The following is a 19,121-nucleotide window of genomic DNA, read 5'->3' as shown; positions in this document are numbered from 1 at the left end:
GCAACCTTTTCCAACAATACACACATGATCTCCATTGAATAAAACATAAGCCTATTCGTACATTAACCTATACCTTAATATTCATCTTGAACCCGACAATTGCTACTCTACTGAAATACCAGAACAATGTACCAGCAACAGCCAAACATCCGACTAGTATTACAAAATGATCATATTCTCTTGGTGTTCCATTTTTGATAATTGCGGCAGCAATAGGAATACCAAACAAATTAGCCAATGACAAGATTGCATTTAAAATACCATATTTAGTACCAATTTCATTAACAGGGGTGATTTGAGATAAACAAGCAGGTAATAACCCTAAAATTGAACCAGAGCAATAACCGCCAACACCAGCGAAAGCATATAAAACTTTTAAACTTGATCCAAATGGATACAACAATACAAATATACAAAGACAATAGGAGATCAACATGAGAATGTTAATATTGAATCTGCCGTATATGTCAGATGTAAAACCAGGGATCCAACGTCCCAATATACCAGTAGCATTCCATACTGTTAACAATAAATATGAAGTGGATTCTGAAACTCCGTGGGCAATAGCATATGATGCAAAATATGTAACCAACAAAACCAATGACAACTCGGCAAAGAATGCACCAAGAATAACATAAATATACTTGAAATCACTTACAGTCATTGATCGGATTTTGCTGATGAATAAACTAAACAGGAATTTTGATTTCTTAACTTGAATTTCATCACTATCTTCATTTTCTTGTTCATCTTGTTTATCTTTTCTAAATCTTTCCTTAACTAAAAAGATTGCACAAACCATACATCCTAAACATGTGAATGCTAAAATTCTAATAGCCCAAGTATATCCATATGTAGTATAAGAATGTCTCAACATTAAAGGGAAAATCAACCCACCAACAGATCCACCACTGGTTGCTAATCCTGTGCAATTTCCTCTTTTTTTACAAAACCAATGACTAATAACTCCAATCAATGGAGTCATTCCTAATCCATTTCCAATACCCAAACTTATGAAACTTAAAATAAACTGCCAAATTTTCAGACTCAGTGCAGCACCCATTAATCCAAGGAAAATAAAACCAGTAGCAACAATTAATATTTCTAATGGTCCTCGTTTATCAAATATTGGTCCGGTAATCAATCCTCCAGCATAAGCTAAAGATAAATAAATGGAAAAAATCCAAGAAATTGAAGTTTCTGGAAGATTCAGTAATTGATGGGTTGATACATAAGCTTGAATTGCACCAATAGAATTGATCAATCCTAAATTTACAATCAACCCTAAGAAAGATCCTAAAATTACCGAATAGGCTTTAAACCCTCCATCTGGGTAGTCATCTGGGTTGTCTTCTCCATATAATTGATTCATAGTAGCGATTGGAGAAATGGACTCTATCGAATCTGAGGATGCCGGTTCCGGCTCGGCATTAACTTGGTGCCGGACAGTGACAGTTGTCATTTCTATGCTTTCAGTAGGGGACATCTTAGTAGTTGATTAATATATAATGGAAATGTTATCAAATAACAAAACTAAAAAAAATTATATAGAAACCTGGGGAAAGGAAACAAGCGAGGGAAGGGCATAATTTATATCTTTATTTCGATGAGTAATAAATTGAAATTTCGCAGTAGTTGCGCGTTTTGCTTATCTTTAGCATTCGGGTGTACACCTCCAGAATCCTTATTATACTCGGTGGTATATCAGCGATATCAGTAAATAAGTGATACAATAAGCACATGCTTTATGTTATATGAAGTATGTTCATGTATGAACTTTCCTTAGTCAACAATTGTATGTATATCTTTTTTGTTATCTTTTCTTCCTACTTCAAGTTGCATGGATTGCAAAACAGCACAAACTCTCAATTACCCCAGAATTAATATCCCTTGACTTGTAAAATAACCCCTAGTTTCATATTAGTTTATCTTTTTGTTCTATTCCATAAACCTCATTTTCCAATTAATATGACAAAATTCGCTTTAGTAACAGGTGCTTCATCTGGTATTGGCCGTGCACTTACTGTTGAATTATCGAAACATGATTTCAAAGTAATTGCTTGCTCTCCACAATCAGATATTCCCGAACAAGAAGTTTTGGAAAGAGATCATAATGTAGTCTCACTTCCTTTGGACTTATCCAACCCAGAAGATATCAATCGTGTTTATAAACAAGTTGAAGAAATAACTGGTGGACAGTTAGAAGTATTATATAACAATGCAGGAGTATCAGTTACTGGTCCAGTCATTGAAATTGAAGACTCGGAGTTAAACAAGATTTTCCAAATAAATACTATTGGACAAATGAATTTAACAAGATTACTAGCACCATTGGTCATTAAAGCCCAAGGAACTATATTGTTCACTAGTTCATCTGCAGTTCAAGTTCCATTAAGTTGGATTGGTGTATATTCTGCCACAAAAGCTGCATTAGATGCTTATGCGTTGACGTTACACGGAGAAATGGCACCCTTTGGTGTCCGTGTACATAGTGTTATAACTGGTGGAGTCGACACTCCATTGTTTGATGATAATAATGAACCAGAAACCAGTGGGTCATTATATGACGTTGATGGATTTAAGGAGTCATTGAATAAGTCTACTAAAATGAGTAGAACAGTAAACATAACTCCGGAGAAATATGCCCAAGAAGTATGTCAAGATATTGAAAAAAAATGGAACCCTGGGTTCCGTCTTTATCATGGAGCTAGATCTAATATGCTTCATTGGGCTAGTATGATTTTACCATTATGGCTTATTGAGTTATGGGTGCAATTTTACTTTAAACAAAGTCTTGTATTCAAATCCATTGCAAGAAGAAAGTAATAGTTGACTTTTGGAATATGGTATTTGTTTAGTATGAATTTGTGTGTAGGGTTTGATTATGTAATTTGGCGTATACTATCTGCTTATGATTAAAGAAACGTTTGATAATTCCTTTCCACCGAAAGTCGTGTGCTTACAGCAGCCAGAGTTTTTATATTTTTTTTTGTTATTACATCATACTTACATAATAGCAGGAGATGTATTTTATTCTAATTCGTGAGACGATTCGACTCTTGTTTTGATGAAAGAGGAACCTGTTGTATATTAAGTATATTCAACATAAAATTTGTTCACCAATAGTTGGTAGAGGTTACATTATTGCTAGTATCATATACGTTTGTTATCAGATCAGCAATAATCCAATTTTTCTAATATACAAAAACCCCGCGCAGCGATTATTGTCTTTGCTTCCACTGATTTATTAAACCCACCGACGGATACTTCCCACACACAAACTTATACTTCCAAGGAGATAGAAACACATTCATACATCTTAAATCATCCATTGATCTGCAAATTTTTTATTATCATTACTTTTGGTTCTGTCTTCCACCAACGTACTTTAAAGACAATCATCAGTTTTATTCACTCTCATCGAACCATCCATCCTATTGAATAATCCACCCCCAAAGGCAAAACCCTGAATGAAAAAAAAATTGATTAGAAACAATGTTGGATAAATTGCCATTAGAAATTCAAATTAAACTATTGTTTATGGTCCCAAATTCCAATTTAAAATTCGTCAATAGTCATTTCTATATTTTGTATCAAGACTTGTATTATCATAAAATCATAAATGTGTTTGGTGAAGATACAATCAACGTTATCATCAAGATCTTACCATGGTTAAAACCATACATCAAATCATTGGACGTTTTCCGAAAAGAGGCACGACTAATAATTGCCAAACGTTTGAAATTGGATGATGTACCTGTTATAATTAATGAATCAGGCTACCCAATAGGTGTGAATCCGTTAAATTGTCAATATATTAAAGATTCATGGAAATATATTTACTCAATTTTGAAGAATAAGCGTCTTTATGCTGAGTATTGTGATTACAAGATTGATGAACCTTCTAATTATATATTTAATCATTATGTTGAAATAAACAGAACTTATTTATTAAGCTTCAAGAAGATATGTTGGTTGGCTCCTGGTAATTACAATTTGAATATTGCATTGGCAATCAAGAATGGGCAAGGTTTAGGCACAACTAAATTTGAAATCAAGTATCAATATGTCAATGAAAAGGGTGAGACAGTTACTAATACACAAACATTCTATCCACCAACAAATATCAATGAAATTTTACCCAAGAACCAATTTGTTTGTTTGAAACTTGGAAATTTTGAAATCCCACAGCCTTTCTCCGCCAATGAAAAGCATCTTGCTGACCAACTTCAACAAGGGAATCATCATAATAAACTACGTAGAGTTGAAGTAGTAATGGAAGAAATTGGCTTGTATTTAAAGAGTGGGTTTAGAGTGTACTACATTGATATTAGTCAACCATCTATGTTGTTCAACGAGTATGATTTGTTATATTATCTGGTTAATGAAAATGATTATAAATATTTCATTAATATTCTACTCAAAAACTTATACAAGGCATTAAATTTTGTTCAGAATGGAGGATATTCAGATGATTTGAGCATTCAATGTTGGAGAGAAATGTATGGCAATGGAGATCCATTCTCCATCATAGACAAATACGACAAACAGTTTTTATTGGAATATGGGAATAATGGACTGTCGTCCAGTGCCATGAGTACCTCTGTTTCTACATCATCCACTTCCTCAAACAGTTCATTACAAGATTACATATTATATGATAATAGGAAGATCTTGAACTACGGAAGATTTTTCTATTTGAATAATTACAAGAAAAGATACTTCAAGTTTACTACTATATATCAACAACGACAATTCATTAATAGATTTGGTGATTATACTATTGATTGGAAAGATACTAAGAACGATGATCAAGAAAATGAAAAACCAAGACGTTGTCGATATGATAATGAAGGACTCAAGTGGAAAATTCCCATCCTTAGTCAACTTTAGTGTTGGTCTATTCGGATTAGTTGAGTGTATAGATTGATATAAATGTTAGAATAGATAAATAAAGTCGTTATTATTGATAGTGAATAAAAGATGTCTCTGCTACGGTGTAATCACGAAGTAGATAATACTTGCAATTATGAACCATCTGCCTTTTAGTGCGAGTATAATATGGTGTCGTTTGTGAAAGAGAGTTACTTTATCTCAACCACAAAGGTCAGTTACAGTGTCGCCCACTGGTTAATAATAGTTGGCTGCCTTGCGAAAGACATGTTGGTTGCTCCATTTTGAATACAGCGTGAAAATATGATCTAAATAGATATAGATATTGGGAACATAAAGCATTCAAATATCAGCATTCTTGTTGGTGTAATTACTAAAACTGTTTTAATCTGGTTAACTTTTCGGTCAAATCTTGTTGAAATTTTTTGTAGTAAATATTCGCAACTGGCAATACCAGAAGATCAGTCGATGTTGTTCAAAGGATGTATTATCAACAGGCATTCAGGTATACGAGAGTTCACAATTATGATTCCTAACTCATTACAACCATCACTCTTATATCAACTAGATACTGAACAATCTTCAAGATAGAGTAATATTTTCATTTGATCTGATTTTGGTTGCTTTTCTGAATCAAAAGAAACGACAACAACCAAAAAAAAAAAAACCAAAATTAGAAAATATAAAATCCGCTCTTCCCCATGATTTGATCTCAAGTGCATGTCAAATTAATCATATATGAATGAACCAAAATTAAGATCTGGTTACTCGAGTAGTGATCAAAGTGCTCTTCAATCGCTTTCAGATTTAAATCAACATGTTCAGAATAAAATCAAACTGACGATAAAGGAAGATAAGAACAACAACTTATTACGACAATCTAATGGAGTACCGTCCTCATCAATACAACAACAACAGCAACAACAGGATGAATTCCCAAGAGAACAATTACATCAAATAAGGGAAACAAATCAAGAGAATGAAGATGAATATGAAGGAGGTGAGGGAGAAGATAGCCAGCAGAATGAAGGTTCACAAGAATTCAATAACAAGCGTATCATTTTACAACGATTCACTATATATAATTCTACTTCAACTATGTACATTGTGGGAAGTAATTCAAAAGAAAGTTTGTTTAGAATCATGGAAATAAGTAAAGATGAAATTAATCCCAATGAGTTATCAATAATTGAGGATAGAAACTATTTTTATACTAGAAAGGATATGATTGCTTTGTTAAATGGATTAGATGAATCAATAGAAGGAGGTATACATAAGATTGCTCAAGGTTATGGTATGTTGGGCTTGATTAGATTTACACAAGGATATTATTTGTGTTTAATTACAAAATGTTCTCAGGTTGCCATATTAGGAGGGCATTTCATTTACCATATCGATGAAACTAAATTAATCCCATTAGGAAGTAATTATAAACGTCCTGAAAAGGGAAGTGATGAAGAAAGATTGTTATCGATCTTTAAGTACATGGACCTTAGTAAAACATTTTATTTCAGTTATAGTTATGATATTACCAACACTTTGCAGACAAATTTCATTCGAAATAAAAAGAAAGCAACAGATTTCCAATTTGGGATTAATTCAGTGAATGACAATGATTTATTCAATAGCTTTGATCATAATGAAAGATTTGTGTGGAATAATCTATTGTTACTGCCGATTTTGCAGAATCCGGAGGTGGCAGCTTATGAATGGTTCCAGCCGATTGTTCATGGGTTTATAGACCAAGCTAATATTTCCATTTATGGTAGAAAATTTTATATCACTATTATAGCACGAAGATCACATCATTTTGCAGGTGCTAGATTCTTGAAAAGAGGAGTCAACGATAAAGGTAATGTTGCCAATGAAATTGAAACTGAACAAATTGTTAGTGATATGTTGATTACTTCTTTCCATGATCCAAAACACGGATTTTATAATAGTCCTAGATATACAAGTTTTGTTCAACATAGAGGATCAATCCCATTATACTGGACCCAAGATATGAACAAACTACCAAAACCGCCAATTCAGATAAACTTGAATGATCCATATTATCAAAGTTCAGCATTGCATTTTAATGATTTATTCCATAGATATGGACTGCCAATAATTATTCTTAATTTAATTAAACAAAAGGAGAAAACTCCAAGAGAGCTGAAATTGAACCAATACTTTATGGATTGTATTAAATATCTTGATCAGTTTTTGCCTAAGGATAAAAAATTGCAGTACTTTAGTTTTGACATGTCTAAAAACTCGAAAAAGAATCTTGATGTGATTGGACCTCTACTGAAGATTGCATCTACTACAGTAAGTCAAATTGGATTTTTCCATAATGGTACTAATTTAGCATCTACAAAACTACAGAAGGGGATTATTAGAACAAATTGTATTGATTGTTTGGATAGAACCAATGCAGCTCAGTTTATTATCTGCAAAGAAGCATTAACTCAACAATTGAGAAGTTTAAAAATCACCACAGAAACTCAAAATCTTGATTACGATTCTGATTTGATCAATGTTGTTACAGAAATATTTCATGATCATGGTGATACGATTGCTATTCAGTATGGTGGATCTAATTTGGTGAATACCATGGATTCTTATAGACGTATCAACCAATGGTCTTCACATACTAGAGATATGTTAAACAGTATCAAACGTATATATTCCAATTCTTTCATGGATCAGAATCGACAAGATGCAATCAATTTGTTTCTCGGTAATTATATCTATTCTCCGGATACTCCCAAATTGTGGGAACTTCATAATGATTTTGCATTACACAATGATACTGCTGTGGGCGAATTAAGGTCCGCTAGAAAGAGTTATACACATTGGTATAATGAAAACTACTTACGTGATAGTAGATACTTATTTGAACAGAGTGACTACAAGAATGATGCTAGGTTGGACGCATACCCGGATTGTAATGATAAATGGTATAATGAATGTTATATTCCTAGAAAATATCAATCCTTTAAGGAGTTGTTTCAATTTAATATGAATTCAAACTCGAGATATTTTCCTTCTATTGACGAAAATGGAGATAAACTGTTTGATTACAGTCCATTTGAATCTAGACGCAAAAAGTATAGACATTTAGGAGACGAACACAATGAAGATGTACAATCTCCCAAGTCACCAAACAATTCTAAAACAATTGGTAATAATCAATGGGGTAAAACCAATGATTCCAAATCAACCATAGTTGATCAATCACGAGAAAATAAAGTAACCGTGAGCGACCATGACTTGCAGATTTATTCTTCACAATGGGAGTATAAGAAGATTTTGAGTCATCAAACAGTTAACCAACAAGACTATAGTTTCAATCCAAGGGTGAAGACCAATATAGAAGATAAACAGATTTATTGGTATTATTCTAATGAGTTATTAAATAGACTTCAAGATAGTTTCCATGGTAATTATTTAGATGTGATTGGGCCTCAAGATTTGAAAACATATCTCAGTTTTAATGTTGGTTCAGGGTCTGGTGAATATTTAGATGGAAGATTAGATCTTAATACTGATAATAATTATTTCATTTAATAATCCATTGGTTTTTTTGTTGGTTGTTGATTTGGAGTTACTGGTTGGTTTTTCAAAGTCAAACCTTTTTCGTTGAGTTCCCTTAAGAAATTTTCATGATGGATTCTTTTTTGTTGATTATACTCCAGGTATTGTTCCTCATTCATTTGTGGTAAAATAGATTGGATATTTTCCACATCAATTTCTAGATCATTGATATTTATGCCTTGTTGTGGTTCATTTTCACTGGTTTTCAAGGATTCGGATATTTTGGAAGTATCAAAATTAGGAGAGTTGACAATGGATGGGTGTTTCCCATTTTGTTGATAATACTCTTTGAATTCTTGGACTGATATTGTAATCATTAGAAACTCGTGGGACTCATATAAGAAAGTGGGGGATTAAGATTTTCTTTTTATTCTTTTTATTTTTTTTCCAAGATGAAGAGCTTCTTGTGGAAGCTTGAATGAAAATTAGTCTTTTCTACGGGAGGAGATATACATAGAGAATATAGAGAATGTATCATATGAGGAATACTCATATCATTATTGTATCTGTTAATATTCATGTACTTATATGACGTAGACCAATGGCCATCTTCTTGCCAGTCGAATGTTCGAGAAGCAAATATGCTTCTTGGCTTTATTTAGTGGCGGAAATTGCTGGGTGATGGTCCCCGAAGATTACCGCGTGGCAATCCCCAATTGAGAAATTTCCTTTGCTTTGTTCCATTGTCCGTGCCATTTTTCTCTAATTCCAGCGGGCGAACGAAAGCAAAATAACAAATTAAAAAAAAAATTGACAACCTTGGACAACAGTTTTTCATTTCTTTCAAGTCAAGTTAAGTCAATTCGATTCAATTCCATTGTATAATTATGTCAACTACTACTCAAACTCCAACTGTCTTATGGGCTCAACGTTCATCTGAAGACGATGCTTCTAAGAATATTATTTATTTAACAATTGAACTATTAGATCCAATTGATTTAAAATTAGATTTGAAACCAGATTTTTTAACCCTAAGTGCTAAATCAAATGATTCTAAAATTGATTATCAATTAAAGATTGATTTTTTCAAAGAAGTCGATCCTGATTTATCTAAAATAAATACTGAAAATGGATCTCATATATTTATTGTTTTACGTAAAAAGGAAAAAGCTGAAGAATATTGGCCAAGATTAACCAAAGAAAAATTAAAGTATCATTATATCAAAACTGATTTTGATAAATGGGTAGATGAAGATGAACAAGATGAAGTTGCCGAAGACGAAAATGATGGTATGCCAGCTGGTGGTCCAGGTGGTTTAGATTTCTCTCAAATGTTGAGTAGTATGGGAGGTGCTGGTGCTGGTGGTTTAGGTGCCTTGGGTGGATTAGGTGGTGCTGCCGGAGGATTAGGTGGATTAGGCGGTGCCGAAGGTGCTGATCTTAGTGCATTGGCTGCTCAATTGGGTCAAGTTGGTGATTTACAAGGTGCTAATGCTGCTTCTGGTGGCGATGAAGAAGATGGTGAAGAACAAGAAGAAGCAGATGCTACTAAATAATTCTTATAAGAAGATGACACTATTATTATCTTTTATAACTGTACAATTTACATCATTTACATTCTATATCATTGATTTGAGTGACTACTTTAAACCATTTAATAAATATTACACGTAAACTGATTTTCGATTCTTGATTTGTTTCGGTTAATCGTGTTCGAATATTGGGTAGATTAATATTCCAAATCAACGGGCAGTTATTCTCCTCTTCTCCAATGCCGTCACTGACGATAATACTGACATTACTCTCTGTGTGTTTGATAAACATCTTATGAAACAACTTGTTAACCTCCCATGCACAAAATTCATGGGGCTTAAGAAAATGGCTCACCTCATTATGACCCATTTCAACAAACCATTTAATGATACCATATAGAACAACCGTACAACGTTCTTCTATTGACGTTATAAACTCAGCAATTTCTGACCATGATTCAATTAAGATCAATTTAAACTTCTGAAGATTGACTATATTTCGTGGTGATAACTTGAGTTTGATGTATTGTGAATATATTTCTGGATCTGCTACTAGTATATAGCACGTATTGTTATTATCAAGAGATAGTAGTTCTGTCACCAACTCTGGGAAAGTTAACTCTTGATTATAGTAATAAAGCATTGGTTGATAACCTTCCAAAGAAAATATCGATATTTCAGGTCGTGTGATCTTGTACATTTTTTTTTTATTCATTCACACTACGAGGTTTCTGTTTGGGTGAAAAAAAAAATGGAAAATTTTTTTTATTGACCCAGGAATATCAACTCTCTAGTAACCAACAACTATCACCAATGATAAGATCTACTTCAAGATCCAGTAGAAGGATCTTTATGAATCTTTCAAGAACATATTCCACTGAAAAACCAACCCAACAACAACAACAACAACAACATCAACAAGCACAAGATGCAGAAACTTTAGCACATACATTATCTCAAAAAGAATTACGTGAAAAAGCCATTGCTGATGCTTTGGCAAGAGAAGAAGAAGCTATTTTGAGAACTAAAAGAATAAGAGAATTAACTGAAGAAAGTCAACTATTAATTTCAACTTTAAATAAAACTCCATCTACTTTGATCAATGAACGTTTGAATAAATTAAATCAAGATTTATCTAAATTACCTCAAGATAAAGTTAAACAATTAGATGAAGAATTAAGAGAATTCTTGAATAATAATATTATCTTACCTGAACATTTAACTATTAATCGTCCATGGGCTAAAGAAGATTCTGAATCCAATAAAAATACATCATCTGGCGATTCATCTTCTACTGGTAAAGCATCATCTACTATTTCATCTCAATATACTTCTCAATATCCAAACTTGAAACCAACTCCTGATTATAAACCATATTCTTCTCAAGAATTATACCTTAGACAATTACATCATACTAGATTAAACGGTAAGTTAGGATCAAGAGTAACTGATGTTTATCGTCCACAAAGAGATGTTAATAATCCAATTAAATACAATGATACCACAATTGCTAAATTAATGGCTGCTGGTTGTCATTTAGGTCATGCTACTTCTTCATTTAGAGCAAGTATGCAACCTTTCATTTATGGTATTTATGATAAAGTTCATATTATTGATTTAAATAAAACTTTGGAAAAATTGACTTTGGCTTGTAAAGTTATTGAAGGGGTTGTTGAAAAAGGTGGTATTGTTTTATATGTTGGTACTTATAAAAACAATTCATCAATTCATGAAGCTTTAATTAAAGCTAGTGAAAGATCTCATGGTTATTATGTTAATAAACGTTGGATTCCAGGTACAATTACTAATTATACTGAAATTACTAAACAATATTCCCAAGTTAAAACTAAAGTTGATATTGATATGAAAGAAAAACAATATGAAATTAAACATGCTGAAAAAATCATTAAACCTGATTTAGTAGTATTGTTGAATCCAGTTGAAAATAGAAATTGTATTAAAGAATGTATTTCTGCTTGTATTCCAACTATTGGTTTATGTGATACTGATATGGAACCTTCATTATTAACTTATCCAATTCCATGTAATGATGATTCTGTTAGATCTGTTAGTTTGATGTTGGGTATTTTAAGTAAATCTGCTGAAACTGGTTTGAATAACCGTTTAGCTGCTATTGAAAAATTAGAAAAAAATGCCACCAAACAAATTGAAGAGAAACAAGATAAAGAAGAAGAAGAAGACGTTGCTGGTATTGAAGAAAGTCCTGTTAAAGAAGAATAAAGGATGATATATCATTTGTAAATAGTTATATTTGTATATAAAGATTAATTTCTGCCCCCACCTATCTACAAAGTTGTTAAAATATTCAATTATTATTAATTAACTACTCTGTGTGTATATTCTGCAATGATACATTATTTATCTAATCTGTAACTCGTTATGTAATAATCTACAATTTTTCTTTGAACAATTTAGTAACTTGTTCAATAGCACCAGTGATACCTTCTGGTTTGTCACCCATACCTTGAACAGTGTTACCTTTACCACCAGCTTTACCACCAACATTTTCAGAAACAGCCTTGGCCAAGACATTAGCATCAACACCTTTAGCAATGGCTTCGTCACTAATATAACAACCATGGGCAACTTTGTCAGTTTCACCAGTCAACAAATAAATAGATTTGGTCTTGTCTTGTTTCTTGATCAAGTTGAAAGCTTCAGTGATAGCTTTGGCATTAGCAGAAATAGGAATATGAGCAACTAAAAATTCAGAAGAATCTTCTTTGTCATTTAACCATTTGTTAACAACTTCCAAAGTTTTCTTACTTTCTTCCTTTTGTTTAGCTTTCAAGTTATCCTTGATTGATTTATCCAATTTATTGAATTTTTCAGTCAATTTTTGTTTGTCCAAAACAGAAATGGATAATTTCTTTAAAGCAACACCCAATTCTTTAGTTTTAGCTTCTTTAACTGGGCCAAATGGTAAACCAGAAGCATGTTCAATTTCTTGTTCAAATTCATTGGCAATTTTTTGAACAGCATGAGCATCGTGACCAGTAACAGCAACAATTCTTCTGATACCTTTAGCAATACCAGATTCTTCAATAATGACCAAATCTTTAATATCACCAGTCTTGGCAACATGGGTACCACCACAGAATTCAACAGAAACTTCATTCCATTTTTCATTAGATGGGTTAGCCAATAATTCATCAACTGGAACACCAATAGAAACAACTCTAACTGGATCTGGGTAAGTTTCACCAAAAACAGCTCTCAAACCCAGTAATTTCTTTAGCTTGAGCTAAAGCAACATCTTTGTAGAAAACTTTGTCGTTGTTTTTAATGTATTTGTTAGAAATAGCTTCAACTTTTTCCAATTCTTTTGGTGAAAGAGCTTGTTTGTGACTGAAATCAAATCTCAATTTTTCTGGAGCAACCAAAGAACCCTTTTGGTCAACACCATCACCAAGGACTTCTCTCAAGGCAAAGTTCAAAATATGAGTACCAGTATGGTTGTTTCTGATTGGCCATCTTCTCAATTCATCATAAGTGGCAATGATTTCATCACCTACACTTAATTTACCTTCGAGGATGTTACCAGTGTGCAAGACATAACCAGCGTAAACTTGAACGTTGGAAACATTGAATTCAGATTTACCATCAATAACAATTTTACCAGTATCGTATTCTTGACCACCTTGTTCGGCATAGAATGGAGTCTTGTCCAACAAGATACCACATTGAACGCTTGAGTCTTCAATAGAGTCAACAAATTTAGAACCATCATAGATACCAACAACAGTAGCTTTGACATTTTCGGTACCATATTTGAATTCATCATTTGTCTTTGGAATAGCATCGTTTTTGTCTAATTCAGAAAGAGCATGGACATCTAATTTGACCAAGGTCTTACCATCTTTAGTACCATTACCTTTAGAAGCTTCTCTAGATTCTTCTTTAGCACGTTCGAAACCTGGTTCATCAATCTTCAAACCAGCTTCTTCAGCCATCAATCTGGTCAAATCAACTGGGAAACCATAGGTATCATATAATCTCCAAACATCTTTACCGGACAAAGTTTGTTCTGGGGTTTTTGAAGCAATGATAGCATATTGTTCGAATAATTTTTCACCACGGTCCAAGGTTTTGGCAAAGGACAATTCTTCTTCGTTCAAGATTTCTTTCAAATCTTGAGCACCAGAGGCAATTTCTGGGAAGATTTCTTTGTTTTGTTCAATAACAACATCAACTAATTGTTGGAAGAAACCACCAATTGGGTAGTTCATGTATTTACGGACATAACGAGAACCTCTTCTCAAGATTCTTCTCAAAACATAACCTCTACCTTCATTGTTTGGAACACCACCATCACAGATAGCAAATGTTAAAGTTCTGACGTGATCAGCAATGACTCTATAAGCAGTATCAATACCGTCTTTATCTTCAGAACCGAATTTACCGGTATATGGTCTGACACCGGTGATTTCTCTGATTTTGTCGAAAATAGGTAAGAAAACATCAGTATCATAGTTGGATGATTTGTCTTGTAAAATAGAAACCAATCTTTCAAAACCCATACCGGTATCAATATGTTTGTTTGGCAATGAACGCAAGTTACCATCAGCCTCACGGTTGAATTGAATGAAAACGACATTCCAGACTTCAATGACATTTGGATCATCCATATTGACTAAATCAGAAGCATTTCTACCACCAATTCTATCGAAATGGATTTCACTACATGGACCACAAGGACCTTGGTCACCCATTTCCCAGAAATTATCTTTAACAGAACCTGGCAAAATGTGATCTTCTGGAACACCAACTTTCAACCAGAATTCTTTGGCTTCTAAATCTGGTTCAAGACCTTGTTTTTCATCACCACCAAAATAGGTAACGTATAATCTATCTTCTGGCAAACCGTAAACTTTAGTCAATAATTCCCAAGAGAAATCAATAGCTTCTTTTTTGAAATAATCACCGAAAGACCAGTTACCAAGCATTTCGAAGAATGTATGATGATAAGAATCTCTACCAACATCTTCTAAATCATTGTGTTTACCACCAGCTCTGATACATTTTTGAGAATTGGCAGCTCTTTTCAAAGTTGCAAAATCACTAGCTGGATCAACAGTACCTAAGAAAATAGGTTTATATTGGTTCATACCAGCATTGGCAAACAACAAAGTTGGGTCATTATGTGGGACAACTGATGAAGATGGGACATAAGTGTGTTTGTTTTGTTTAAAGTAGTCTAAGAAAGTAGATCTAACTTTTGCAGCAGTCCAAGAAGTGGTGCTACCGTTAGTAGTTGATGGTATGGTATTAGTTGACATTCTTCTGAGTAATGTCTTTATCATATACTTGAAGAGGGAATTAGTGGAATCTTTAAACCTGATTGTAAAAGAGATACTGTGAAAAACAGAGAATAGAGAAAAAAAAAATTCTCATCAAGCAAAAGAAGAAAAGAAAAAAAAAAAAAAAGAAAAGCAAAAATTGAATTGGTCGTGTACACATCCCCAGATATTATTACTCGCACTTGTTGTTAAAAAGGGTTTGTTGATAATGTATCGGGGAAGGGAGTAAACTGATAACAACAAGACGGGATTTAAACTTAAACTATAGCTCGTCTCTTGAGTTGATGAGTCATTCCCACATAAAGATAGGAGATAAGAATCAAGAGGGAGAATGCAGGAAAAACAAAAAAGAAAAAACAATGTTTGCTTCAGCAACGCGTTTCAAAAGAGTAGATCTTTATTCCTGTTTGATATTAGCATATTCAACTATGGGTGGGGTTTTTTCTATGGACAATCCTGTCAAAAATCTACCAACATTGATTGATATACAATTTTAAATAGTCACAATCTATTCTTCCAATGGCCATTAGGGCGGTACTTTGGTTGCAGAGATTTATGTCTCAATAATGTCGTGCCGACATTCACGTGTTTTCCTTTTCAAAGTTGATGCTGAGATTCTTTTTTTTTTTTTGCCTAAATTTTTCTTCTTATTGTTTGAGTGTTCATTTTTAATTTTTTTTTTATTGGTGCTGTGCCTTGTTGATATTCAAAGTATAACTTCCACAACCAATTCATGAACTTTTTACGTAAAAGAAGGTCATCTGAAGATGATGATGACGATGATGATATTTTAAACAATGATCCACAGAGTGCAATTCATAAATCAAGAAAACCACCAAATACAGCATTTAGACAACAAAGATTAAAAGCATGGCAACCCATATTAACTCCTAAATCGGTCATACCCTTGTTAATTCTATTGGCAATAATATTTACCCCCTTAGGTATAGCTATAATTTTCACAACATATAACGTCAAAGAACTCAATGTCGATTACTCCAGGTGCGCTGAAGAAGCGTCAACAGATGATTTCACTAGTATCCCAAAGAAATACACTGGATACCATCAAAGTCTGAACCCTGGATTCAAATGGAAATTAGAAAATGATAATACTTGTGTTATTCAATTTGATGTTGCTGGGGATTGGAAACCACCTATTTTCTTGTACTATAAATTGACAAATTTTTATCAAAACCATCGTAAATATGTCGAAAGTTATGATTTGGGACAATTGAGAGGACAAGCTTTATCAAGTGATGATACCACTGATAATTGTAAACCTTTGAAACATCGTGAATACAATGGTGAAAAGAAATTGATTTATCCATGCGGGTTGATTGCCAATAGTTATTTCAATGATACTATATCTGATGCAGTGTTATTGAATACAAGAACTGGTCAGAACAATGAAACCTATCTTTTCAGTGATGAAGGTATCTCATGGCCCCTGGATCGTAGTCATAAATTTAAGAAAACATCGTATAAGCCAGATGAAGTTGTTCCACCACCAAACTGGGATGCCATGTTCCCTGATGGATATACTGAAGACAATATGCCAGATTTACATACCTGGGAACACTTGCAGAATTGGATGAGAACTGCTGCTCTACCTACATTTTACAAATTGTATGGTCAAAACAAAACTGAAGTAATGACAGAAGGTACATACCATATCAGTATTGAGATGAATTACCCTGTGGAAATCTTTGGTGGTACCAAGAGTTTGGTGATCACGACAAATACTATTTTTGGGGGAAGAAATATGAGTCTTGGAGTTATTTACATCATCATTGCCGTAGTTGCTTTGGTATTGGGTGTTGCTTTCTTGGTACAATACTTGATCAAACCAAGAAAAGTTGGTGACCACAATTATTTACAAGACTCCAGTGGTGGTGACATAACCAACTACAGGGAACAATTGTAAGTATGCAATTAATCAATACCATACATTTACTATGACTGTAATAAAACCTCCCATATTTTGTAAAGGTTTGTAGTGTATATTGAGTGTGTGTGTGTGTAAAAATTAACCAGGTTCAACAAACCACAACCAACAGAAAAAAAAAAGAAAATCCTCTTCCATCGAAAACCAAAAAAAAAAAACTCGCAGTAAGAAAAAAAAAAAACAAGAAGAAAAAAAAAATTGCTTCAACGAAATCAAAGAATCAGTTGGGTGACTTGTTGTTATTTATTATTACCTAACTTGAAATAATCCTTGACTAAGATAAAATGATGAACCTTAACCCCCATCTTCAGTATTTGCAACAGCAACAACAACAACTGCAAGGCCAACAACAATCAGTTCAACAGCAACAACCACAGGCTGGCCAAACCCAGTCGGGCCAGTCACCTCAATTAAGTCAATTACAATTACAGCAATTACAAAGACAACAGTTATTACAACAACAGACCCTGCAACTGCAACCACAAATAACCACACCTACTTCAGCTAACCCATTATTGGCAATTTTGAATGGAGGAAGTGCAAATTCAAATACCACATCAACCCCAGGCAGTTTATCCTCAAATCCAGTATTACAGCAATTACAATTACAACAGCTTCAACAACAACAACAGCAACAGCAGCAACAACGACAACGACAACAGCAACAGTTGCAACAAGCACAGTTCCAACAATTACAAGCTCAGCAAATCCAACAAGCTCAACAACAGCAGCAACAACAACAACAAGTACAACCAGTTGCACCACAGTCAATTCCTATTATTAAAGAAGTTTGGGCTCATAATTTAGAACATGAGTTTCAATCATTAAGGACATTTATAAATGACAAAACTTCCAAGATTTATATTTCTATTCATCAAGAAATTCCTGGGATTGTAGCTAGGCCCGTGGGTACTTTTAAATCATCATCTGATTATCATTTTCAAACTTTAAGAACAAACTCGGATTTACTAAACTTGATTCAATTATCATTATGTGTTGTTAAAATTACTAAAAATGATGTTATAAGTTCTTCTATTATATGGCAATTCAATTTCTTGTATGATTTGTCTAAAGAAATGTACAATGAAGAACATTTATCTTTATTATCACAAAGTTCTCAAATCAATTTCCAATTACATTCAACTCAAGGTATTCCACATTTCGATTTTTCTGAATTAATGATTGAGAGTGGTTTGATTTTAGATGATAATATAAACTGGATTTCTTTCCATGCTGGATATGACTTGGGTTTCTTTGTAAGTTTATTACTGAATCGTGATTTACCAGTTGATGAACCTGATTTCTATTGGTGGTGTGGTAAATATTTCCCAAACTATTATGATTTGAAATATATTGGTAATCAAATTTTGAATAAAAACTCTGGTCTAACCAATGGTACAAATACCCCAGATGATAAAAGTAATAGTAACAATAAACCATCAATTGAATATTTAGCTGAAGAATTGCATTTGTTACCAATTTCTCCAGCTATTCGTCAACATTTCACCAATTCTTCATCAACTGCTTCTAATACAAATGCATCTTTCCATTCTCAACAATTATCATCTACTTTGCATGCATATTTGTCAATGGAATGTTTTAAAGAATTATTAAGACGTTCAAATATAGCCGTATTAAATAGATTTAAGGGGATAATTTGGGGATTAGGAAGTTTTAATGCCAATGGAAGTACATCGAATGCAACAACTAATACATCCACATCTGTCAATAATGATGATTCTTTCACTGCTACTACTGCAGCAGCTATTAGAATGAATGGTATTTCAACCCCTTCAACTCCAGTTGCAAGTATAAACAAGGGTGGAATGGTACATTTTGGTGGTAGAGTGTAATACAACAATAAGAAATAAAATGTTTATAATTATTATACGTAAACTTGTAATAAAT

At 33.2% G+C, this 19,121-nt stretch overlaps 10 protein-coding genes across 10 annotated transcripts; 7 read left to right on the top strand and 3 right to left on the bottom strand. All coding sequences in view use genetic code 12, as the record gives it.

Moving 5' to 3' along the window:
* Window positions 1-67: 67 nt before the first annotated feature.
* CTRG_02737 (uncharacterized protein) lies at window positions 68-1,486 on the bottom strand (the record flags this gene model as incomplete). The annotated part of the gene is made up of 1 exon (XM_002548394.1): window positions 68-1,486. One exon carries the CDS (start codon window positions 1,484-1,486, stop codon window positions 68-70), a length of 1,419 nt encoding a protein of 472 aa, XP_002548440.1.
* A 482-nt stretch (window positions 1,487-1,968) lies between these two features.
* Window positions 1,969-2,826, top strand: CTRG_02736 (SDR family oxidoreductase; the record flags this gene model as incomplete). Its single annotated transcript, XM_002548393.1, has 1 exon — window positions 1,969-2,826. One exon carries the CDS (start codon window positions 1,969-1,971, stop codon window positions 2,824-2,826), a length of 858 nt encoding a protein of 285 aa, XP_002548439.1.
* A 669-nt stretch (window positions 2,827-3,495) lies between these two features.
* CTRG_02735 (uncharacterized protein) lies at window positions 3,496-4,893 on the top strand (the record flags this gene model as incomplete). Its single annotated transcript, XM_002548392.1, has 1 exon — window positions 3,496-4,893. One exon carries the CDS (start codon window positions 3,496-3,498, stop codon window positions 4,891-4,893), a length of 1,398 nt encoding a protein of 465 aa, XP_002548438.1.
* A 738-nt stretch (window positions 4,894-5,631) lies between these two features.
* Window positions 5,632-8,448, top strand: CTRG_02734 (phosphatidylinositol-3,5-bisphosphate 5-phosphatase; the record flags this gene model as incomplete). Its single annotated transcript, XM_002548391.1, has 1 exon — window positions 5,632-8,448. The coding sequence occupies one exon, from the start codon at window positions 5,632-5,634 to the stop codon at window positions 8,446-8,448; it is 2,817 nt and encodes a 938-aa protein (XP_002548437.1).
* Window positions 8,449-9,302: 854 nt separating this feature from the next.
* On the top strand, window positions 9,303-9,971 carry SBA1 (Hsp90 cochaperone; the record flags this gene model as incomplete). Its single annotated transcript, XM_002548390.1, has 1 exon — window positions 9,303-9,971. The coding sequence occupies one exon, from the start codon at window positions 9,303-9,305 to the stop codon at window positions 9,969-9,971; it is 669 nt and encodes a 222-aa protein (XP_002548436.1).
* A 52-nt stretch (window positions 9,972-10,023) lies between these two features.
* CTRG_02732 (uncharacterized protein) lies at window positions 10,024-10,662 on the bottom strand (the record flags this gene model as incomplete). Its single annotated transcript, XM_002548389.1, has 1 exon — window positions 10,024-10,662. One exon carries the CDS (start codon window positions 10,660-10,662, stop codon window positions 10,024-10,026), a length of 639 nt encoding a protein of 212 aa, XP_002548435.1.
* Window positions 10,663-10,760: 98 nt separating this feature from the next.
* CTRG_02731 (mitochondrial 37S ribosomal protein uS2m) lies at window positions 10,761-12,188 on the top strand (the record flags this gene model as incomplete). Its single annotated transcript, XM_002548388.1, has 1 exon — window positions 10,761-12,188. One exon carries the CDS (start codon window positions 10,761-10,763, stop codon window positions 12,186-12,188), a length of 1,428 nt encoding a protein of 475 aa, XP_002548434.1.
* Window positions 12,189-13,168: 980 nt separating this feature from the next.
* On the bottom strand, window positions 13,169-15,271 carry ALA1 (alanine--tRNA ligase; the record flags this gene model as incomplete). Its single annotated transcript, XM_002548387.1, has 1 exon — window positions 13,169-15,271. One exon carries the CDS (start codon window positions 15,269-15,271, stop codon window positions 13,169-13,171), a length of 2,103 nt encoding a protein of 700 aa, XP_002548433.1.
* Window positions 15,272-16,001: 730 nt separating this feature from the next.
* Window positions 16,002-17,192, top strand: CDC50 (aminophospholipid translocase regulatory protein; the record flags this gene model as incomplete). The annotated part of the gene is made up of 1 exon (XM_002548386.1): window positions 16,002-17,192. One exon carries the CDS (start codon window positions 16,002-16,004, stop codon window positions 17,190-17,192), a length of 1,191 nt encoding a protein of 396 aa, XP_002548432.1.
* A 305-nt stretch (window positions 17,193-17,497) lies between these two features.
* On the top strand, window positions 17,498-19,066 carry POP2 (CCR4-NOT core DEDD family RNase subunit; the record flags this gene model as incomplete). The annotated part of the gene is made up of 1 exon (XM_002548385.1): window positions 17,498-19,066. The coding sequence occupies one exon, from the start codon at window positions 17,498-17,500 to the stop codon at window positions 19,064-19,066; it is 1,569 nt and encodes a 522-aa protein (XP_002548431.1).
* Between the last annotated feature and the right edge of the window lie 55 nt (window positions 19,067-19,121).

Source organism: Candida tropicalis (assembly GCF_000006335.3).
Source record: "Candida tropicalis MYA-3404 genomic scaffold supercont3.3, whole genome shotgun sequence".
Classification (NCBI taxonomy): Eukaryota; Fungi; Ascomycota; class Pichiomycetes; order Serinales; family Debaryomycetaceae; genus Candida; species Candida tropicalis.
This window is presented reverse-complemented; position numbering and strand designations above follow the sequence as displayed.